Source organism: Pogona vitticeps, chromosome 5 (assembly GCF_051106095.1).
Source record: "Pogona vitticeps strain Pit_001003342236 chromosome 5, PviZW2.1, whole genome shotgun sequence".
Lineage (NCBI taxonomy): Eukaryota > Metazoa > Chordata > Lepidosauria > Squamata > Agamidae > Pogona > Pogona vitticeps.
In genome coordinates, this window is record NC_135787.1 from 43,808,818 (window position 1) to 43,833,830 (window position 25,013).

At 40.8% G+C, this 25,013-nt stretch overlaps 1 protein-coding gene and 1 long non-coding RNA gene across 6 annotated transcripts in view; one reads left to right on the top strand and one right to left on the bottom strand.

Moving 5' to 3' along the window:
* Positions 1-3,457: 3,457 nt before the first annotated feature.
* Positions 3,458-5,168, bottom strand: LOC144589637 (uncharacterized). The gene is made up of 2 exons (XR_013545882.1): positions 5,070-5,168; positions 3,458-3,595 (listed from the first exon to the last, which is right to left on the bottom strand). It is a non-coding gene; the product is annotated as an uncharacterized LOC144589637 (long non-coding RNA).
* Positions 5,169-5,530: 362 nt separating this feature from the next.
* Positions 5,531-25,013, top strand: part of DCLK2 (doublecortin like kinase 2) — a 126,051-nt gene continuing 106,568 nt past the window's right edge. For all 5 annotated transcript variants that reach the window (XR_002299427.3, XR_002299428.3, XM_078394772.1 and 2 more), the window contains exon 1: positions 5,531-6,222. Coding sequence is in view for 3 of the 5 variants with exons in the window: in XM_078394772.1 (XP_078250898.1) it covers positions 5,799-6,222 (424 nt within the window). In the remaining 2 variants the exon portion in view is untranslated. The remainder of the gene's footprint in view (positions 6,223-25,013) is intronic.

Here is a 25,013-nt window from a genome sequence, read left to right on the forward strand (position 1 = left end):
TAACCCTTTTCAGGATTTCCCAGGTAAAGAGTACTCAGAAGTGCACATTCCTTTCTTCTTGGGGCATCCTGGGACTGTGCAGCTTGACCAAGGCCACACAGGCTGGCTCTTCCCCTAGGAGGCACAGTAGAAAATCGAACTCCCAACCTCTAGCTCTGCAGCCAGATACCTAAACCACTGAGCTTGGCCTCAGTTAATTCCAATGCCCACTTCACACAGTCAATCAATCATCAGTTTTGTCTACCTTGGACTAATCTATGGGCAATCAGAATATGCTACGTCTTTCCCATGATCTACCCAAAAGCGTGTACAGAACTTTTTCATGTGTGTCTTTCAATGTGTTATATCAGCTGAGATGAAAAGAGAGAGGCCCCAATGGCAAAAATCAATAGATCTGTGAAGATGTTTTTGTCCTAACCATTTTTTGCTTCTATTTTTACAAAATATACAGGAGGCTGAAATGTAGGGAAATAGCGTATTAGTGTTGCAGATGACAATGTTACACAATGACCTACATTAGAACTCTACCTCTGTGCACATTTTCCAAGCAAACAGTGCAACTGGGGGGACTAAAACATCTCATTGTAGCATAAGAGAATTCACTTGATTTTTTGTTTGTGGTTCCAATCTGTTAAGTAAGATTGATTGGGACTTCCCCCAGGGCACACTGCTGACCAGGACAAAGGATGACTCTATGTGCCTAACTCTTCATTGCATATACGAAAGCCAAGCTGAATTTTATTTAAATACTAAACAGTTGGATTTCATTTGTAAATGCTGAGAATGAGGCAGGATCTTCCAGGGTATCCAAGGACAGAAGACTAGTTTGGAGGGAACAATGTAAATCATGCCATAAGGAACATGTAGGTCTGTTTTGCAACTTTTGCTACTCCCTCCCAGCTCCCTGACATGTGATGCTGAAGCAACTGCCTTATTTTGCCTAAGGGCTGGGCCCAAGAGATTACAGAGGTACGTGTTCATGTGTGTACCTCTAAACATCCAAATAAGAAGCATTTTTTCTACCCTCATCTTTTGTAGCATAGCTCAGTGGGTTGGACAGCCTGTCTGCAGAGGTAGGGGCCAGGAGTTTGAACCTCCACTGTGCCTGCCAGGAAAGAGGCCAGATGAGGTCACCTGGAGAGCACCTGACTTAAGTGGCTTAAGTGCCCTGCCACCTAAGTATCCTTGGACAAACTGCAGGGTCCAAGAGCATCAAGAGAACAAGCAATTTTAAAATGGTTCTGGATACTCTAGAGCAAGAAACCCCTGGAACAATTGTCATAAGTAGAAACAACTTGATGGCACATACTGTAATTAATAATTACTCCTAATCAGCTAGCCCAATGCACTGTGCTGCCTGAGGAGAAGGGCCTGAGAACTTGGCTGGAATGACAGTTGAATCTTATTTTAACACTGCTACTAGGAGAGCAGCCTCCACTGTCCTTGAGGACAGCAGAGTAAATCTAGTGAGGGGTAAGAGGAAGCCAATTTGGGAGTAAAAAAGAGCTGCTGCCATGTCTATGGGTAGGGCCAGAATCCTGATGCGCTCTCTCAAAGGAATGAACAGGGACTGGCAACTTCTGCAATCATTCACAGAAAATGTTATAAAAGCTCTTGTACTAAAAAATAATAATAACCCACTTTGGAACAAATCTTATTTTGATGTATATGCTACTTTTCCAGGAGAAATTGTGCTCAAAGGAGCTGGCTGCATAAAAACCAACCAACAAATCAAGTAAATAAATGGAACACTAAGAGTTCAACTGGTTACCCACATGATCATATCTCCCTTAATCTTCCCACACTGTCTGTTGTGCACATGTGATGGAAGGTTCTTACCCTTCCACATCACTGCAGATGTGGGAAGAGATCTTCAGGCAGTGCTGTCACATCAGCTTAATCACAATGCAGTTCTGGGGTTTTTTGTTTGTTTGTTTTTTGTTTTAAACCATGAATATGCTAGGGCAGATAGGAACAAGATACAGTATCTCGAACTTTCTTGATCTATACCTTGAAAACAGAAAACAACATAGTCACTAGATATCCATGTTACTTTTAAAAAAAAAAAAAGTAATGTGTGGAATATCTAAGAAATGTGTTTTCAATAGAATTCTGCTTGTGCAAGCAGTGCATCCAAATTGCAGTATCTAAACAATTAATCAACACAGACATGATGTCAGAACATGGTGCTGGTGCGTGCATGCTAAGACTCAGCAAAGGAAGTATAATTCAAATATATGTGTTGGAACATTGTTGTTATATAATGCAAGGTTTTAAATAAAATACAATAAAGAAGACCAAGAGAAAATAGCCAAATATAGAAGCAGAGGGCAAATTGGAAACAGTGAGTGGAAACAGATGCAAACCATTCATCTATTACAATATCACATAAATATGGTCCCAAAGTGTTGGGTCAGGACCAATTTTTGGAACTTGGTAAAGTTTAGCTAGAATGCCAGTTTTGACGGGTGCCTATTCCTCAGAAGAGAATGTCTTGGAGAGAAGAACTACTCAGAACAGAATGACAGTAGTGAAATGCTGATGTAGTTGTAATTTTCACCACCATCTATTTGGATAATCAGAATCCACAAGATGGATCATCATTTGTATATATAAAGGCCAGAGTCTTGTTGATTATTTATATATGTGCACATGTAATTGCATAAGACATGGCAGCAAATTGTTGCTAACCAACATAATGCTTGTCGCATTCCTGGCCACACAACAGACCTGCAGCCAGGAACGTGACTGCACCTTGTTAATTAGCAGCAACTTGCTGCTACAGCTTAGGCAATTTTGCTTACACATGCATAAGCCACCAATATAATGGTGGCTGTATATGGACTTAACATCTTACGGCAGCAGTAAATGTGAGTGTGCAACATGGAGGATTCTTGTCTCTAAAATGGGCACATACTTTCTAGGAAATCTTCTACATGTGAAGTTTTCATCACAATAGAACATCTCATGCATGATCTGTAATCCATAGCTTGGTTCACTCTCTTGATATGGATCCAGGCTGTATGACAGATCACATTGTCCCATATACTGTAATCCTCTTCAGGTCTGAAGATCATCCAAGGAGGCCCTTCTTTTGGTCTTTTCACCTTTGCAGGCACATTTCTCTGTGATCCAAGAACAGGTCTTCTTGGTGGTTGCTCCAAGTTTATCAAATTTCTTCCCCATGATGCTAGGCTGGCCCCACCCTTCTCTTTTCAGCATCAGCTGAAAGCCTTTTTATTCCAATAGGTTTTTAATGTTTAATATTTGAACTGCTGGTTAGCTCAGTGGTTTAGGTATCTGACTTTAGAGCCAGAGTTCAATTCTGCCATGACAGAAGTGAACTTGATGATCCATAGGGTTCTTCCCAGCTACAGTTTCGAGATTATTATTATCTCATTTTAACATAACCAGTGTTATGTGTGCTGCCAATAAATCTTTTTAATGGGTTTTTAAATGCTTGTATATTTCTTAAATTGTTTCATGTGATTTTTAAATATTTCCTTGCTTAATAATTTTTAATTAGTTTTTGTATGCTGTTTTCCGTTCTTGTCTTTTTAAACGATTTGTGAGCTGTCTGTCTAGAAGAGTCTCACTGTTGGGAGAAAAGCAGCACATAAGTCAGTAAACAAAATAAATAAAAATGTCTGCTCTACATATAATTTGTTACTTTTTTATTATACTTCTGCTGTTGTCTTGTCCAACTTCTCCCAAGACAATTTTCTGTTGCATACATATAGTTTTCCAGTTTTAAAACAAAGCTGTGGGGAATTTGGCCTATGTAAGGCGCTTCATTCATTCAAAAAAAATGTGGACTGAGGCTCTTACATCAGGATCACTGCCACCAGTAACTGAACAGCCAAAATCGAAGGCTGTAGTAGTGCATGATAAAATGCAGGTGGTCATTGTGACTGTCCCTATTGCCAGTTTCCCAAGGAGAGTAAGAAAATACAAGTAGTTGTGCTCATTTATTATAGCCAATATTCACCTCCACCAGGAATAGATATTTTGTCAAGCTAACAGGTCTTGATTTCACATGCAAGGACAGGCTATATGTCCTTGCACAATGACCAGGACAACTCGCATGCATATATTGTTGATGAGAAAATTCATTTCTTCACAGCATTTTGAGAATTGACTTTCAACTGATGAGGAACTGGGGGAAAGGGTGGGTGAACAGATGATGTCATCTGGTCCAGCTCTGTGGTCACTGGCTTGCAGAACCTCACCGATTAAAACTACAAGCGCTCCTGTTCAATGCCTGGGGTTCAAGAAACGGTTTCAGCCACCACGGCCCCCAGCATCCCATGGGAATTTCTTCACATTGCCTAATCGTGAAAAGGAAGTGCGTCGGTGGGAAACAGATCGTACCCTCCCCCCGGGAATTATTACTATCTCTTCTTAACGATCCGCTCTCGGTTTTTCAAAATGCTGCGTGAAGGACTAAGGACCCTTCCTTTTGGAGTTCACCGATAAACTGAGTCTCTTTAGGACCCAACAACCACCTCGCCTTGTCTCTGTCACACTGCATTGCTATTAGTGCACCGCTACTGGCCGGGTTGGAGCCGGGGCCGTCGCCCGCCCGCTTCTCCTGTTGGATTCCCTGCGCCTGGCTTCCGAAGAAGGTGCCGGCACAGGGCAGGAAAGGGGCGAGAAGGAAGCCTACTGCCTGCCTTCCTCCCTTCCTTTTCCTCTGAAAGCGGGCCAGCTTGTTCCATAAGCGCCGGAACGGTGGGGCATTGCTCTCGCAGAAAGGCTTAGGGCCGCGGGTAGGCTTGGGTGCGTGCGCCTGCGCGGGCCCGCGGGTGTCTTTGGAGGCGCAGCGAGCGCGTTGGGCAGCCAGAGCCCTGCCTCGTACGTGAGGCTCAAAAGGAACGCAGTGGAGACGGGGAAGCGGGGGGGGGGGAGGCGAGAGCGCGCGCGGGAGAGGCGGTCTTCCCTTGGGTTGGGTTGGGTTGGTTTTATTATAGCGCATTCGTCAATTGGGAATTCTGGCTGGATTTTAGAAGAGATTCTGGAAAGGGGCGGGGACGGGCTGGCACTGAGCGGAACAGACGCGGCGGCCGCACCTCCTTTCTCCTCAGTAGCTGCAAGAAGGGAAGGGAATGACCGAGGGGGACGCGGCCAGCATCCTCCTCCTCCTCCTCCTCCTCCCGGTCTGTAGCCCCGGGCACGCGCCCTAAGGCTGGATGGAAGCCGGCTGGAGGCTTGGCGGTCCCTCGGCAGCTCAGCAAGGGCGTCCTCGAGTGCGCCTTGAGTCCCAGCGGGTCGCCTTCGAGCCGGGAGATGCTGAGCGGAGACGCCGAGGCTAGGCGCGAGGGGCGCGTGTCGCGGCCGGCGCGCGCGTGACTGAGGCGAGAGGGCGCCCGTCTCTCCCCTGATGGACGCGGGAGACCTCGGCACAGCTCAGCTTTGCTGCTGTTGCTTCTCGGAGGAGGACCGGCTTTGAGGCTGGCCGAAGGAGTGTCGCACTCCCCCCCCCCAGCTTTTTGGCGGGATGCTGAGATAGGCGGCATCCTCTTGAGGTCCTCCTGTTGGCAGGCGGCGTGACGAGGAGAGGAAGACGTCTGGGGGCGTGTGCGCTGCCGTTGGGGATATCTATCTATCTATCTATCTATCTATCTATCTATCTATCTATCTATCTATCTATCTATCTATCTATCTATCTATCTATCTATCTATCTATCTATCTATCTATCTATCTATCTATCTATCTATTCCTATACGGTGTTTTTTTTTAATTTTAATTTGGAGAGGGGGCGGGCGGCTGCGGCGCAGCTGGCAAAAAAAGGGCTCCAATGGCCAGCCCCCGGAGGAACATAGAGCTGGAGCATTTCGAGGAAAGGGACAAAAGGCACCCGCGCTCGAGCGCCCGACGGGGAGGGGGCAGCTCGACCTGCAGCAGTAGCTCCGGGCCCAAAGGGAACGGGCTCATCCCGAGCCCCGCGCACAGCGCCCACTGCAGCTTCTACCGCACGCGCACCCTCCAGGCCCTCAGCTCGGAGAAGAAGGCGAAAAAGGCGCGCTTCTACCGCAACGGGGACAAGTACTTCAAGGGCTTGGTCTACCCCATCTCCAGCGACCGCTTCCGGTCGTTCGACGCCCTCCTCATCGAGCTCACCAGGTCTCTGTCGGACAACGTCAACCTGCCCCAGGGCGTCCGTACCATCTACACCATCGACGGCAGTCGGAAGCTCTCCAGCCTTGACGAACTGGTGGATGGTAAGGAGGGGAGCGGGGGGGGGGCAAACATCTTCGCTTCAGTGGGCTGAGGGGAAGCAGCACAGTGCAATCTCATATATGGTCTACTCGGAAGTAAGTCTCATTGAGTTCAAGGGGGCTTGCTTTCAGGTAAGTCTGTAGACGATTTATACAACAGCCATCAAGGGCATTTGCACAGCCAGAGTCTTCCAAAAAGGTATTTCTTTGTGACATTGATAGATGATGTCAACCTTTTCCTTGCCTGTGCTCATGAATGAGGATTTTCTCACCTTGAGATTTCCAGTAACAAGCCAGTGTGGTGCAGTAGCTGGAGAGTTGGATTAGGATTCAGGAGAGTTAAGTTCAAATCCTTGCTTGGGCATGGAAATTAATTGAGGTGTGGCAATGAGAAACAATGTCTTGGACATCTCACATTCTCTAAAAACCTGGCATGGTGGCCAAAAATCAGGAATGAATTGGCTGCACATAGGTGCAACAACAGGGCTATTAATCTGTTGCAGCATAGCTAGTGAATAGTTTTGGGGTGTTTTATGAGGTGCCACAAGACTACCACTCCTCCTCCTCTAGATATTATTAATATTTCCACACATCTAGTTAATTTGAGTACTCATTAGGTCAAGAGAATGTGCAGCTAGAACCTTTTCTGATTAAAATTTTGGATTCCTCCAAGTTCCAAAAGCTTTTGGAATTATTCTCTTCTATCTTCAAGTTAGAGTTGGCCCAAGATATTTTGCCAGCTCAGACACGGCAGTAAATGGTGCCCTTCACTCACCCAGGATGAATGGTATCCACCAACAGTCAAGTAGGTGCATGTGGTTAAAAAAAATGACCACAAGCATATGTTCCCTATCTCTGGCAGCAAACATATACAGTAAAGAAGTGTAAAGAACATTTTTTGACATTTCATGACACCCCAGAAGGACTTTCTCAGGGAGTTGCTTTATTAGTTGGAGAAGAGGGGGTTTCTTTCTCTATTTCGAACAAAGTTGGAGAATACAACTGTTAGAGAATACAACAGTTGCAAATATGGAGGGAATACAGGATACCTTTGCTGTCACTTGTGAAAACACCAAGAGTTTTGGACTAGATTAGGAAGTCGAATTCCAGCTTGCATATTTGAATGAATGAGCTTTATTACAGTCACTGACCAGCAGATACATCCAAATGTGACTATAACACAAAAATACAATGAAAAGTAGCATAAGGTAGCAATATAGTATCACAGGTACACAATCTGTTACAATTTAACTAAATTTAACTAAACCCTCTTTAGTTTCACTGGACTGAGGAGTTCAGCAAATAACCTCAGTAAACTCTGTACCACCTCCAGTCTCATTGTCTTAAGTAGTGTAGCATACAGAATATTGGGTGGCCAGTACACATTGTTACTAAAGCATTACTAAACATCTAGCTTCGTCTTGATCGGCGCAACAAACACTTCATTGCTGCTGCACAGAACTTTGCCACTGCTATAGTTATATCAGACTTCTTGTCCAAGAGTAAGAACACGACATAAAATTATCTAGACCTCCCTTGAAATTGTTGCAATATTGGCTAGAGGAGATCCCTCCAAGTGTCTTGATAGAAAGAGCACCTTAAGAGGACATGATCAACAATTTCAATCTCTGCCTTATTGCAAGGACACACACGATTAACAACTGGCAACAACTTGGATATAGAGATCAGAGTGACACCTTACCTGTTTATCATTTATTGTGAATATTCTCAGATACAACAAAAGGTCACTGTATGGGAAAACAGTATTAAAAATCACAATTACTAAATAAACTCTGACTATGTCAATGTTTGGACATTGGAAGATTCTTCCGTAGGCAGGTGTATTTAGGATAGACATACTTCATGGAGAACAAAACTGTGTAGATGTTGTAATCTGCCTCTGCCTCCTCTGTCTTGTAACTGCCTAAATAAAAGGGAAATTATGTTCCAGACTCTCATGTTGAGTTATGTCAGGGCACCCATAACTGATTCTCAGAAATGCCACAGTTGACTTTGCTTCAAGTTACTTAGTTTCTGAAACCATCTGTAGAGACAGAAGAGTTGACTGAAAGATGAGATTGCTATTACCTATGCTTTGAGAGTTTTAACATAGCATTCCTACGTGCCTTTTGTGGTCAAAATACATTCAAAGCAGTGTCCTGAACTTTTGGGGTGGTCATGCTGGCAGAAGTGCAGTGATGTAAATGCAAGCAAGTTGGCACTAGTTAACAAGCCAATGCTGGTACTATTCATTCTGTGCTAGTCTTGTGAGCTGTTCTGTGGCAAGAGACAAAAGTGAGAACTCATTAACAAGGAGCAACTGAAGTTTACACCGCTTTGCTTACACTGGTATAACTAACCAATAGAATTTTGGCCAGTGTTCCTAAAAGTGTCTCTGAGGCCTTCAGCTATGAAGAATGATTAGTGGGTGGATGTGTTATATTGTTGCCCACATTACTCTAGGATGAGTAAGAACACTAGAATGTCTATTACTTTAGAAAGACATTTAGCTGATTTGCATCAGCTGGTAGTTCTCAAACGTGCAAAGCCACTAGGCTAATAGTCAGGTAACTGATGGGACACTGTTCGATAACTTGTGGCTTCATATTCTGTCTGGGTTAAAAATAATAAGCATTGTCACTACAGTGGACCCTCGACTTACAGACGGCTCGACTTACAGACTTTTCGAGTTACAGACTTCTCTGGCCGCAAAATTTAGATTCGACTCGACTTGCAGCCGGAGAATCGACCTACAGACCAGAAAAAAACCAAAATGGAACCAAAATAGAACAAAAACGGCCGGTTATGGGATTAATCGGTTTTCAATGCATTGCAAGTCAATGGAGATTCGACTTACAGACTTTTCGACTTGCAGCCACTGTTCCAATACGGATTAATTCTGTAAGTAGAGGGTTCACTGTATCCTGATGGTCGTATTTATTTGTTGATTTGATTTTCATCCCAGTCTTTCTCTCAAGAGGGACATGGAAACATCCCAGGTGCTTACACACTCCAACGGTGCCTACACCTGAGCATTGACCTGTGTGCTTGTTCACGGGACTCTGCCAGCAGATGGTGAGAGTTGGTTGAGAAGTGAAAGAAGAATGTGCTAAGGCAGGAGTGAGCAAAACAAGGTTCTCTAGATGTTTTTGCATTGCAACTATGGGTTCTATCAGCATAGCCAACTATGAGCAATGACAAGAGATTCAGCCCAACAAACTTTAGAGCACCACACTTTCTTCACCCCTCCTCTAAAGTAAGTGAGTGAATAATCAATCTGAACAGGGATGATTATGGATTTAGCAGATCAAAACAAAGGAGGACAATTGGTGGCCTGAACTGCAGCTGCTCGCCTCAAAAAAAAAATGGTATAAAGTGCCTTTCCCAGCTCGGACCATGAGAAACCTATTAAGCTGTGACATTGTTACTGCCTAATTCCTTGAAAGCTTTTTTTGCTTTAGTACTTGCTGACTTTCCTGAAGCTGAGGCTCCAATACTTTGGCCATCTCATGAGAACAGAAGACTCCCTGGAAAAGATGCTGATGTTGGGAAAGTGTGAGGGCAAGAGGAGAAGGGGAAGACAGAGGACGAGATGGCTGGGCAGTGTCATTGAAGCTACCAACATGACTTTGACCAAATTCCAGGAGGCAGTGGAAGAGAGGAGGGCCTGGTGTGCTCTGGTCCATGGGGCACGAAGAGTCGGACACGACTTAACAGCTAAACAACAACAAAACTTGCCTACTTACATCATCCTCATCCCTGCCTTTGATGAATGTTCCTCAAGGCTTGTTCTAAGGAAGCAAACTGTAATACTGCAGCCAGGACCCTGCTCACAACCTGAGTTGATCCCACTGGGCTCAGGTAGCTGGCTCAAGGCTGACTTAGCCTTCCATCCTTCTGAAGTCTGTACTGTAAATTGAGTGCTTGGCTCACTGGGAGTTGGGACAACGTGTAGCCTGCATAATTGAATTATAAACTGCCCAGAGAGTGCTTTAAGTGCTATGTGATGGTACGTAAGCAGCACACTTTGCTTTGTTGCTTTATTAAGTAATTGGCTATATGGGAAAAATCCAACTTCAAAAAAAATCCAACTTTCTTAGGAAGGTGGGATATTTTAACTAAGTCTCACCATTGCTTTTTAGTACTTGTGTTTAAGATTGCTCCTTTAATAATAGGTCTCTCCCACTCCCTAACCCTGAGGCTTCACTCACAGTGATGAAAAATAGCAACAATGAGACTTTTTATCACCTGAGAAATAACATATTTCATTGGTTGTTTGAAGGATTATCTTCAGTTGGTGCATATACTTTATATTGGTGTGCAGTAGACATGGGAGCTTTGTATTCATCTCCCCTTTGAGATGAATACAAAGCCCACCAGCACAGGTATCCCAATGGTCCATTCCCATTCCCCAAAACCAGATTGGCCCACTCACTGGGTTCCTTGGTACATGTGCACCCAGCAGTGGTGACATTGTGACAATCACGGCTATAGTCCTGCTGATGCTTCCCCACTTTTCCCTGCACCTGACTGCACTGCAGCTGAGTGGGGAGACTCATCTTCCCACCTCCTTGCTGGAGTGGTTGGTTGCGAAGAGACATGGGGAAGCACCAGTGGGACTACATCTGTGATTAGCATGATGTTGCTGCTGCTGGGCATTCTTGAACCAAGGAGCCCAGTGCGTGGTTATGGCTGGTTCTGGGAGGTATGAATGGAACATTAGGAGGACTTTATACAGTATTCGTCTTCCCCGGGAGAAAAATATGAAGCTCTTATGTCTAGTGCGCAATGCCAATAGTAGGGGGGAAAGGGCCTGGAAATGAAGACATTCATTCTGGAGTACTTCTGCTTAATGTTAGGTATTCATGACAAGTCATTTCTAGTCTATATTTAACATTTATATAGAATTCTGTCGCTTTAGAAAATAATTTTTAAAGAGGCTTTTTGGACCCTGTACATAACCCAGATGCAAAAGATGTGTGATGACTTTATTAGACCAGTAAAAAATTTCAATTACAAGATATACTCTCACTTGAATAGCATTAAGGTCATAAGGTCAGCTCACAAACAAATAACATTTTGTGTGTTTGAGAGGGGAAAGTTTATATACTGAGCTTGTTCCAGCAACAAAAGGATTTTGATAACTTGATCCAAATGCCAATGTTCTGTAAGCATTTAATCCCAGCTTTAGTTCCTGTAGCTTTTCATTCTGAGGAAACAGACTAAGAAATATGGTAGCATTAAAATTGTACGACAGAAGTCATCTTTGCATGTTTATAATATAAGGGTATTTGTCCAAGATTGGAATGTGTGAATCATATGAATTTCTATTAAACTTTATTTTGTATGCTCAGGTCTTTCCTTTTATAATTATATATCTGAAATCATGCAGACACTTGATCCTTATTATGAAAGTATTAAACAATATAGATAATCTTGTTGCATGCCTCATCACCCTGAGAAGCTAGTTTGGTGAGCACATGAGACTGGGGGGTTTCTATAGAAGCATCTTATCTGTGGAACATCTTCTCCAGGGAAGTTACTCTTCTTCCACCTTTTTTGAGCTTATGACAGATGATCAGATTTATTCCATCTGTCTCTTGGTTTTTAACAGTGGTGAATTTAAAAATAAAATAAAATAAGAGAATATAGACTCTTGGTATCTAACTTTGTCAACCTGCAGGGCTGGATATTCCTTTCCCACATCCACTTATTTTGTCAATGTTTCACTGTAAAGTATTGCAGTACAATAACTTAGTAAGAGAAACCTCTATAGGCTGATGTGTTTATATAGGCTGCAGTTTTTGTTGTTTCACATGATACCAGAATGACAAAAATAAATAGGAAGATTGTAACAAAGTTGTTCTCTTCTGTATTTTGCTTGAGTGTTGCAATGGTATAATGATATCTTCTTATTTTTTCCTAATTAACATGAGTGTGATGCAGCTGGGTTTGTGTTACAATAAACTACAGTGTAGAAAGAAATGTACTGCAAGTCTTCATTGTGATCATAGCTTCCCATGCAGATTATCATGTTTTCCAAGAGTTATTTACATATTTTGTATGAACCTTGATTCTTGCACCTAGGAGTCTATTGAATACCCTGTTCTGTAAGGGTTTCTATGGATTAGGATATCTTTTTGCAGAATTCTGCATTTCTACAGACACAAATTCCCAAGTAAACTGGTATTTTATAAGCTAAAAATTTGTTTTGTTGGCTTCATTTATCATCCTTTATTCGCGAGTTCTTTGCCAGTTCTCTTGGCATCCATAGTGACACCAAATGCATGGAAGGATGCCATTTAAGCAGTCATATTGATAGGCCATATGGAAAGTTTTTCTTTCTCTAATGAGAAGTAGTACTATGAGGCATTGTTTCCTTCACTGAGAAGAGAGGGTAGCACCAATGCTCATTAGTTAGGAGGGAGGAGAAAATTTTGGAACCAATTATATATTAATTGTAAGGCAGAAAGATCTGGCCTGCTGTTGCTCACTGGCTATTTAAATGGCATTAATTCATATGTAAATAATATGCTCTGTAGGTCACTAATGTGATTGCCTCTTTGTAAGGTAACTGTATACAAATGTAAGTTGCGCAGTAGTAATTAAATGATGTGATAACTCTCAAAGAGAATTCAAGAGTTTATTATTCTTTAAAACCAAAAAGAATTGGCCAGTTCAGATGTGATGATGAGATAGCTTCAGGAAAACGCTGACATATTGGACTCACTCACACTTGACTCTTCAGGTAACCAGAGTGGTTAAACAACTCAAAAGCTCTTGGTTTATTTCAATGTCCAGACAATGGATCTCTTCAAACAAAGTAGAGTTATAAGCCAACAACAAACCGTGGCTTGTGCATGTTTCTTGTTTGGACATTCTATCTTATTTCTTACCTCATTTAGACATTGTAATAAGGTTTAGTGACTAAACAATCAACCAGTGAAGAGTAATTTGTTGTCAGTTGATCCTGCTGAGAGAGGGACCAGGCAGCATGTACCATAAGTCAGTGTTTTCTGAAATCATGACTTATTGTAGCATCCAAATTCTGTCATTGTGATAGCAGTGTGAAGTTAGTTTAAATTTCATGTAGATTAATTTTCATGGGTAATGAATTTAGAAGTACACATTGGCAACATTAGTGCATTTGCATACCAAATTCACTTGGTTGCTTTTTAATTAATATTTCCCACATTGACCTGTGTAGCACAGGTACAAAAGAATCAAGGGTAGGTGAATGTAAGATAAGCAAAATTAGTTACAAAAATGTTTGTCATCATTTGTGGCATCCGAATCATATTTTATCCTCTGTGAAGTCACCCATCAACAGGTTCAAGCTGCAGTGGGGATGATGATAGTGCCTGGCCTCAGCAGAAATATTTCACTTTACTACACTTCTGCACTAACTATAAACCATGTGAGCCTTACTGGATTATTTAAAAAAAAACAAGCAGACTTTCAAGTCTTTCAGAACTCATTATCTGTAGATGTTATAAAACCTGGGGTACTGGTGAAAAAAACATTTCAAAAAAAATCTGAGTAGATGTTGAAGCCATTGTACTTGAAAGTATACTGCTGGCAAAGATAGATGGCAGATCACTTCCAGGTATCAGTTTATGGTTTCAACCCATGGTGATATGTCTTAACCATTTTCAGATAAAGATGTCAGATTGCCTTTTCAGCAATTTTCTGTACATGGCATGGTAGTGAAGTGCCTCAGGGAGCCAAATGTTTTGGGACAGCTTTGGGGGTTTTTATAGATTGTGAGTGAAAGTAGCTGAAGGTTATCAGTTATGAGCATCCCAGTGATGATGAGTCATACCTGTTGTGCAGGTAGAATCTGGCCCTTTGAATTTTGGCCTGGGCATTTCAATATATATTAGTGTGTCTTTCAAGAACTCCTAAGTAGCAACATTGCTAGCATTCTTGATTTTCATTGCTCAGAGATGTACCTGGGAAATTAAAAACAGAAGGCAAACTCTGAGAGCCTTGAAATCAGAATAAATGTAACGTGCACTGCAACATTCTTAAAAATCAATAAAGAACCTTACTGTAATTTTAGCTGGAAAGAACAACTGCTGTTTGAATAAGCTGCTGTTAATAGAAGAGCTATGTTCTTCCATATGGACCATCATTAAACAACAACAACTGCTTGTTTCTTATAGCTGGATAACATTTCAAAAACCTGATAAAGCAGAATATAGTCTACAATGCACATGTTGTTTAAAAAGATGTTAATCTTTAAAATATTAGAAGACTTTTGCCTCTAGGTTAGGGAGTCTTTTAATAATTCCAAACATTTTCCAGTTGTGTATTGCCATTTTATAAGCAGGGAAAAGGTCAAATAAAAGTCTGTGGAGAAGCATTAACTCTTTTTAAATCAAAAGCCATCTAATCCATTGAGATGACAACAATGATAATAATGTTCCTTACTTGCTTGAAATCTTATATAGGACAGGAATTAAGGTTAAGGAGTTATTGTGGACTTTTTAAGAAATTCTGTGTATAAGCATGTGGAACTGGGAGTGAGTGCTTGTGTGGTGCTTGCCTTTGATTGTGTTTAAGCCTAACTTCAAGTGCTTCTTTCAGAAATATTCCCCTCTTTCCTATCTTTGAAGGATGATGCACAGTCTCAGCCCTGCCCCCTCCAAGGTAATGGTAAACCTGAGTACTTTCTACCTAGAATACCCTGAAAAGTCAGAATTGGCTTGTCGACATACAATTATGATTATAGTGTGCTAGATTGTTTGCATCATCATGTAATAGCATGTTAAAATAAGGCAGGGTGTTTTCCAAAGATGGAAACCAGCAACCTTCTTTGTTCAAACTAGCTGGCATCTTGCAAATTTGAATAGGAATATATTAACCCCTTAGAGTCCAGCCTTGGTGCTTTTTTCTATATGTTTCTTGTTGGGAATGAGATAGAAAGCTGGTTTCCAAGTGACTGTGTATTACTGGAATTTTGGCACTATTCTGCTCTCAACTTGTGCTCTCTCTTAAGATGTCTTTAGCATTTAATATGGTGGCAGATGGCAGTGATAATGTTTTTGACAAGAGAGCTCCCAGTCTTAGTAACTTTTTAAAAATCTGACAATTTGTATATATTGCAATATTCAGGACTCTTATTTTGTCATCTCCTCCCCCCCCCTTTAAAAGGCACAATAATTGCATGCCTCATCTAATCACTACTGATTATGGAGTGCAATAATGGCAAGCCTGAATGGATGAATAAAACCAGTAATACTCCTGAACAACTGTTCATCACTTCTTTTCATTGGAATTCTAGTACTGGTGGCAATATATCATGATTAGCAACCTATTTCGAAACTTTTTGTTCCATTTATTTGTATTTATATTTCATAATGTGTTCACCAGAAAGGTGAATACTTAAACAATATAAATACAGGCATAAATAGTATATGACATATCTACAAAAGAGCACATTCTGTAGTACTTGATATGCAAATTACATATTTTCTATCTGGACAACTTAAAATTAAATGGAACCCTCTTCAGGCCAAGTTGGAAAGAAAGATCAGAATGTAAATATTCCAGTCATGGAGTAGACAGGAGAGAACAAAGAAAGAATGTATGACAATAATTTGGCAGAAATTTCTTCAGAATAGACTGGCTATTACAGATAGTTACTGATAATAGCATGTAACTTTGTTCTGTAGCTTGTTTCCTGCAGCTTTAACATCTTGTCTTAAAGCAAGTGATCCTAAAAGTCCCAAGTAATTTAGGTATAGTTGATACTGTGTACCAATGTTACATGCTGCATTTATTTTAAAATGATACATTCAGAATTATCTTCTAATTTTTATTTGCATGTGGCTAAATGTAACAATGGGGGCTGTTATTCAAAAGCTTAATGCAAAGGCAATCATTTTTTTAATCTAATTTTTGGGAAATACATGTGTATGTATGTGTATGACAGAAGATACCTAGTTCTCTAGCAACTCGAGAAAGAATGGAAATGCCACAAAAAAGGAAATAAAGTTTTAAGATATGTTAAAAACAGGAACCATCAAAAACATTAAAAGTATATGGCTTAAGTTTGCATTGATCTTTAATTACCTAATAAAACACATGTTATTTTTTAAAAAATGTATACTTCCAAACAGTTTTCTTTATAAAAGTATGCATTGCAGGTTTTCAAGATATTGGCTAAAATTTTGTTGCTTAGCATAATAAGTTGCACTGGAGTTAGCCCATTGAATCAGTGGGATCTGATGAATCAACTCTTCTATAAACTCTGTTGATTGAAATGGAACTACTGGAGTGCAACTTACTATGCTAAGCAACAGGATTTCAGCCAGTGCTTAACATAACTGGAACTAGAGTAGAAATCCGAAGAATTTATAATTTTATTTATTTTTATTTAAAACATTTTTACTCTTCCTTTCTCTTTAAAAATGACTCAAAGCAGCTTACGTCATTAAAAGACAATATTTAAAGGTAAAAACAGCAAGTAAACAAATACAGAAAGGATCAAAGAACTAGAACCTTAAACACACACTCACCAACAGCACATTCAAAGCAGTTAGGCAAAACAATTCATTAAAAAAAACCTTAGTCAGGTAGCCAGTCACTGCGGGAAAGCTTGCCTGAAGAGAAAGTCTTTGTCTGCTTGTGGAAGAAGAGCAAAGAGGAGGCCAGCCTGGCCTCCTATGGGAGCAAGTTCCAAAGAACCTGTGAAGGTGTTGGGACTGAGTGGAAGGTCTGATAGCCTTAAAAACCCTCATAAAGGGAAGTGTGGTTCTGAAGATAGCTTGGACCCAAGCCATTTACGGCTTTATAGCAAATAACTAACACTTTGAATTGTGTTCGGAAATGGAACAATAGCTAGTGCATCTGGTTATATTATCCCTATGACTAGCCCCACTTAACAATCTGGCTGCCACATCTTGGACCCACTGAAGTTTCTGAACACTTTCCAGAGGCCGCCCCATATAATGTGCATTACAGTAATCCAGCTGGGATATAACTATGGCATGCATCACCATGGTCAAATCAGAGCTCTCCAGGAATGGTTGCAGCTGGTGCACTAGTTTTAATTGTGCAAATTCGCTTCTGGCCACCATCAAAATCCAGGCATCCAGGCTCAGAGATGACAATTGCTCAAAGCCTATTAAAGTTTTTTTTTTTTCATTTATAAAATTCTGCTTCAGCTTAAATGTGATTTTTGAAGCATGTGTGCTTTTACATAAATAGATGTTTCCAAGTGCCCCATGACAATGAATGTGATTAGTTTAAGTCCTATTTATAAGTCATTTTAAATGAAACACTTGTATTTTTGTAAATGAACACTGAAATTTACAGAGGAGTTGACTTGCCAAATCTCCACTGGTTCAGTGGGTCTACACCAGCATGACTTACTACACTAAGCAGCAGGATTTCAGTGCTTAGTGTAACTTAACTCAGTGTAATCAATGGTAAAAGGAACACTTCAGTAGCCGTAGTATAAAAACTGACTATAACCCAGGAGAGGAATTATTTCTGCAAATTGATGCTGGCTTTCTGAGGGAAATTAATAAATTAAGCATCAGAGTTGTTGTTTTTTTTAATTATTCTGTTCTGTAAGCGAGGCTCCTTTGAGATTAAAATCAAGTGTTTAATAACTTCAAGAATATTTATACAGAATACTTACTGCATAATAAACCATATAATCAAAACCAAGGGTTCTAGATGTAGAAGATATGTATGCTAGGAAGATGAAAATACATTTTCCCCTTGAAAAGTATCTTTTCCTCGGAGGGCAGCGTAATACTGGTGATTTTTCATTATAAACACTGTCCTATTTTGAAGGTGAGAAAATTTGTTCACAGCACAGCACTATACATTTCTACTTGAAAGGAATTCCAAGAATATTGGATATGGTCTTGCAGCCTCAGAGGGCTATATTTATTCCTTCTCAGTTCTCTTTTTTGAAAATGTTAGCTTCCTTCATTTCTCTAAGGTGAAAAAAAGCTCAATTTCTAGTTTATGTGATTCTGTCAACTTGTAGTTCCTAAGTTCTATTGCATGGTTACGTGACTTGCCAGCTTATCTAAGAAAGTTAAGTTGTTTACAGTGCTCCAGAGTTAAAATGTTATTATTTTGTGATGGCTTAGCTGTCCCACACTGATCTGGGAGATATGAAAGTCTGTTTGCCTTGTGGCACAGTAGTAAAACTGCAGTACTGCAGTGAAGACTCTGCTCACGACCTGAGTTCAATCCAGGGCTTACATAGCTTTCAGGGTTGGTAAATTGAGTGCCCAGTTTGCTGTGGGAGGCAATGTTTAGGCTCCATGGTTAATTTATAAACTGCTCAGCGACTGTGCTAAGCACTGTGGAGCAGTGTATAAGCAGCACGCTTTGCTTTGCTTTTTTGCTTTGCAACCCAAAATCAATGCAACTATATGACAATTGTTCAAAGCCTATTACTTTTTTTTCATTTATAGTTAAATTCTGCTTCACCTTAAATGTGATCTTTGAAATATGTGCGCTTCCATATAAATAACTGCTTATAAGTGCTCCATGACAATGAATGTGGTTAATTTAAGTCCTGATTACAAATACAATAATCTTAAATAAATTGCTTGTATTTTTGTAAATTAACAGTGAAATCCAATGGCATGAAGGAGGCAGAATTTAAAGTAGAGAAATGCCTGTGCTTTGTCAGGCATTTCCTGGCATTCCCTGGAAGACCAGGGGGATAGTGTTCTTTTACATCCCCTTCACTGTTGGTTTGGCTACCCTTATTGGACTCCATCTCCTATAACATTGGCTTCTTTGGGAAGGAAATTAATCATTATGCTCAGTCCAGAGCTGGCAGATTAGGAGGGTGGCTCTGGAGTCAAGCATTTCTCCACCTTCCCCACCCCACTTCACTGATATTAGAAAAGCATGTGCTGCAGAGACTTTCATGGTTGCAGTGAGAAGGCTTCTAAGGATGATTTTCCTTCTTAGAAAACAGAGTGCCCTCTCTTATCATGTGAAGGGTGATGCACAGTATTCTGTCACCCTTAGAATGCCCTCCTGAGGATCAAAAGATTGCAGCTTTAATGCCATGAGCTTTAATGGGTCACTTTGGCTAAAATCCTGTTGTGCAGTTATGCAAATAGCAAAACTTTTGGAAGTGAATTGCCATAGGCGAAGAAATCTCCATAAATGATATCTGTTATATCCTGAACCGCAACAGACAAGTTCTGCAGAGGTGTTTTTTTAGCTTAAAGCAATTCACCTCTAAAACGTACACCATTCATTTAACAGCACGTTAGGATTTCAGTTTTTCTATGTTAGATCTAAGCACACTGACATGTTAAGAGGTGATCAATCATTTAAGGCAGTGGTCCCCAACCTTGGGTCTCCAGATGTTCTTGGACTACAACTCCCAGAAGCCTTCACCACCGCCTCTGCTGGCCGGGATTTCTGGGACCTGAAGTCCAAGAACATCTGGAGGCCCAAGGTTGGGGACCACTGATTTAAGGGACTGTGGTCAATCAGTTAGGACTTTATACTCATCAGTGGTGCTTCGTGTTTACTTTCATGTCTGTTTTCTACTAGCCAGCTATTCTTTCCTCCTTGCGACAAAGTCTTGGTGCCAGAAAACCTATACAGTACTTCAGCAATACACTCTGTCCCTTTATACTGTACTAATGCTTGCATTTCAACAACACTTGCCATCATTTGAGTACTAAGGATTTGCTGGGGCTGTTCCTAGGGATATTGTTTGAAGACTGAAGACTTTGCTACTGTTTCATCTGTTTCCATATGGGGCTGCTGGGTGAAGTTTATGTAATCCTGATTCTGATGGTAACTAACTTTGAGACTCATCTCTGTGTACTTGGGACGAGGGACCCTATGCACAGTTAACCTGTAAGGGGGTCTTTATAGTGTTCTGCACTAAGATATGGGGTGATTCTCCTCCCCTGCCCATTGTCATGCGTAACGTAAGTATCTTAAAAGTATGTTCCTATGGATGTGTGTCTTGGTTGTGTGGGCATTCAAGCTTGAAATAGTAGGGTGCACATTATAGCCCACTGCTTCATAATCTAGTTTTAATCTCAAATGAGAGGAGTTCTTAGTAAGCCATGTCAAAATGAGCAATAACAAGTGGGGAAATGTGATGACAAAGATTTGACAATCAAGGTGAAACTGCTCACTTATCACTGGAAGATTCTCTTAGAAGCAAGGCAGTATCATACTTGACAAGACTTTCTTTGAAGCAAGTTAGAGTTAAGGGAAATATCTCTAGATTGTTTTGAAGTAGTGATTGCACAGTGTCCTAAACACTGGTGACTTTTGCCTATATTCAAACCATTTTTATTGTATTCAAAAAAATACAATTATCAGTTTAGAATACACAAATGAGGTCTGCAGTACCAGAGATATTTAACTGGATGTAAAGAAGGGGAAAGCATCTGATAGCAGTATGTCGTCTATGTCCTCATATATCCAGGAAAAAAAGTACCAGGGTAGGATATTGAGTAGACTACTAATCAAAAAGAGAGAAAAAAATTGAATATACTGTATAGTGTATATGTACTGCATATTGTGTAAAATGAATGCAGTATATGAATATATGATTCAGGCATATTAATAGCAGTGTACAATAGACTTAGGGATAATTATGACTTACAACTGGAAGAGTTAAATTGATGAGTCCCAGCCCTTGAACATCAAGACTGTCATTTGAATTGCTCTTGAATCCATTCATGTGTTTGATTTTGCATATATTTTCTTATAAGCTGTTCACACTCTTTTGACAGATGCTCTGGTGAAGTAGGTCTTCATGGATGTAAGCTTGGTGGTTGTATTTTTCTAACAGTTGGTTTTTGTTATTTGAATGTGTTGTATATGGAATTGACTTTAAAGACTACTTGAGAGCTTTAGAAAATGCTGAGTATCTTACTTAAAAGGAAAAACTGGAAGGCTTTTACTGCCCTACTATATTCATTTATACATAATCCAGATGGTAATGTGAGCTTTTAGAACTTGCTTAAAAATTCTTAGAATGTGCTTACCTTGGAAATCCTGTTTTTTCATAATTTTCATCAAGACAAGATCATTATTAAAATTTTATCACAATATTCTTGTTAACAGTTCTCACAAAGAGCAACCATGTATCCTATTCCATATTGTGTATATAATATTGTGTAAAGACAGAATGGTTGGTGTAATGGGTAGAATATCAATCTGGAACCCAAGAGATCAGATTTCAAATTTCTGCTGGGCCATGGAAACCCAGATGTGACTAGATGGGTATTTGTTCCACTATATGTGCCATGTTCCTCACTGTTTCTTCTGATATTTGTTCCATTGACTATATTATGATAGTGCTAATCCCAAGTAGATCCAAACTTTTGACTTAAGTATACAGTACATTTTGTTTGTTTGTCCAACAGTGCTTGTGGGGACCGGGGGTTGATGACCCCTGCTCTACAGGTTTTCCAGAATGAGAGCTGTGTTTTAATGAAGTGGGCAGCAGTCTGTGGAAGCTTGTGTGAAAAGTTGTTTAATCCTTAAGATATGGCAAGACACTTCATTGTTTCTACAGGACTGTATTAGAAGATACTTGCCATCTCAGAAGCTGCTGAAGAAATAATATCGAATATCAAAGAAAGTTCACTGTGCTTTAACTTTTGTGAGCTCTAAACTAGCCTGTGATGGTCTTAGGCGTCATTATTATTGTAGGCATATTGAGCACAAGAATGTGTCATACTGGAAATTCTGGAAAGCTGTTCTCCGTTAGTAAACCCAAAAAGCAACATTGGCTAATGCTTTACTAGATTAATAACATTTTGGGAACAGGCAAGTCTTGCAGGATTTTTCTGGGCACTGCAGAGCTTATTGGAACAAAAGAACCCAAAAGTTATCCTGATTGGATGCAGGGGGCTGCAAGCTTTGAGAATCAGCTTGTGCTAGAAAATGTAAGCTGATTCTACAAGTTTGAAGTCTTCATTTTAGGATTTTACTTTATACATCTTACAGCCTCAACATCTGGCTAGAATGATTTTTGGATTTCTAAAGTGTATAATATAAAAATTTATTTTGTATGTTTTTTGGTTTCATTACTACCTCGAGGCAGGGTCCGGAGCTGGAGTCCCGAAGGCAGCATGTGTCGTTCTGCCAACTCCTGCGACATTGCTGGAACCAGTTGTATTGGCTCTTGCCTTTCCATTGGACCATTTCAGCAATGTGGAGAGGGGGGATCTGCTGCTTGGGTAACAGCCTATCCTCCATATTACCTTACCCGGGCTTCATGCTCTGGAGAGGACACTCCTCGATTCAGACCATGTTACCATAGTCTCTCGAGACTGAAGGATGCCTATGCTTGTGGGGCTTATTTTATAGTTTTTCCATTCACATATTTTTGTCTAACATTTGGCTTGTGTGATCATCTACGTGTATTACTCTATTTGAGGCCATTGTTCAACACACCCAGATCACATTGTTGATAATGTGCTAAGTGGGACATGTTGTGGGAATAGATTCTATTTCTTTTGCTTTCTGTCCAGGTGACTTGAAGGACTGCATCTTCCCTTAAGCACATCTCCAGGGTTTGAGATCTGTTTTAAGACCTAAGAGAATGTTGGGACCTTCTGTCAGTCTGACTGCCCATCAGGCAAATCTGGTGAGGGCAGGAGAGAGGGTTTCTTCAGTGGCTACTCCCAGGCTATTCTTTTACAGAGGACTAGATGGAGTGGAATAGCTGGCTGCTGGAAACCAAACAGATTATAAAAGAATGCAGTTTTGAATAGATTTGCCTCTAGATATCCTAAAATACCCGTCTCACTTCTGTAGGAAAGAGAATGCTGAATTCTTGACAAATGTCCCTTAAATTGTGTAATTCCTTTGAGACAAAGTTTGGAGTGTGAGGGCTATATCCTATCCTTTCAACATTTTTGAGGACTGAAGGAACGTGCATGCACATATATGCATGGCCGGCCGCCTGCACCCCCGCATGGATGCCTGCCCCCCCATGCACAGGCACACACTCACGCCTCCCCACATGTACCCCCACCTCCCCCCCCCACACACAGGCTGAAGGGAACAGGCCAGATAAAATGGCAAGATGGGCTGGATGTGGCCCACGGGCGGTAGTTTGGAGACCCCTGCTTTAAGAGTATTCTTTACATTTGGGATAACAGATTGCTAGATCACACTGTTTCCCCAGGTCAAAATAGAAAGCAGTGGGCAAAATTCAGTTGAATGTTTATGCTGGCATAACTACAGTGGCATAACTTGGAGTGGCAAATAGATTCTAAATAATAGATCCCTGTGGAATTCCTAGTGACATATCAGCTGTGTGACTCAGCACATGACTAAGAATAGTTGGGGACTTACTAATTAGTGGCTACTGACTGTTTCAAGTTATGTGATTGCACTTGTACCAATATAAGTAAATACTCATTTGGATTAAGGTCAGTATTGTAAAATTCCTAGCAGTCTTTCATTCCTTTTTATTGTGGCTTTGATGGGGTATTGAAATGTCAGACAAAGTCTAGGGACTTCTTACAGCTACATTCCATTTCAGGCAAAGTCATTTCCAAAGTGTTGCTGTAACTGGTCATTTAATATCTACACTTTTTGTCTACATTTTGCTTTTGCTTTCATTGTAATTTCTGCATAGAGGGATGCAGGTGGTGCTGTGGGTTAATCCACTGAGGTACTGGGCTGTTGATCAAATGGTCGGCAGATCAAATCCGCACAATGTGGTGAGCTCCTGTTGCTTGTCCCAGATCCTGCCAATCTAGCAGTTTGAAGGCATGCAAATCTAAGTAGATAAATAGGTACCACCTTGGTGTGAAGGTAATGGCATTCCGTGTCTAGTCATGACCATGGAAAGTGTGTATGGACAAATGCTGGCTCCTCAGCTTACAAACATGGATGAGCACTGGCCCCTAGAGTTGGACACAACTGAACTTTTTTCTCAAGGGGAACCTTTACCTTTACCTTTAATTTTTCCATACATACTGGTTAACCTATTTTATTCATAATTTGTTAAAATATATATCGTATTTTTCCATGTATAAGACACCCCCATGTATAAGACGCCCCCCACTTTTCTAATCCAAAATTAAGAAATCTAAGTGGGTTTAGCAAGTGTAGGGGGAAAGGGATCAAAGCGCTGCAGGATCGTTTTGATCCCTGCTTTCCCCTCCACTTGTTTTTGGTCTCTCCTGAGCTTACTTCCGTGTATAAGACGACCCTCAATTTTTAGTCTAAAGATTTTAGACAAAATTATAGTCTTATACACGGAAAAATACGGTATATTCATATTGGTTGTTGTGGGTTTTTCGGGCTTCTTGGCCATGTTCTGAAGGTGGTTTTTCCTAACGTTTCGCCAGTCTCTGTGGCCGGCATCTTCAGAGGACAGCAAACTGTGCTCTTGTGTAGTTTGGCTAGGGCGTGGAGTATTTATGGCTGTGAGATGGGATGATTAGTGTGTATTGTTGTGGGTGTATTGTTTTCTGTGGATTGGTGATTAGTGTGTTTTGTTGTGTGTGTATTGTTGTGATAAGGAGATTGTCTGTCACTGTGGTTGATGGTGGTGATCCCCTTGACCTTGTGGTTGGGTAGAATTCGTGACCTTTTGCATGCTGTATTTTTGAGAGCTGGGAGCCAAGTTTTGTTGCGTTTCAAACTTTCCTCTTTTTTATTAAAGTTTTTCTGCTGCTTGTGGATTTCAATGGTTTCCCTGTGCAGTCTGACGTAATGATTGCTGGTGTTGTCCAGTATTTCCGTATTTTGAAATAGGTCAAGGGGATCACCACCATCAACCACAGTGACAGACAATCTCCTTATCA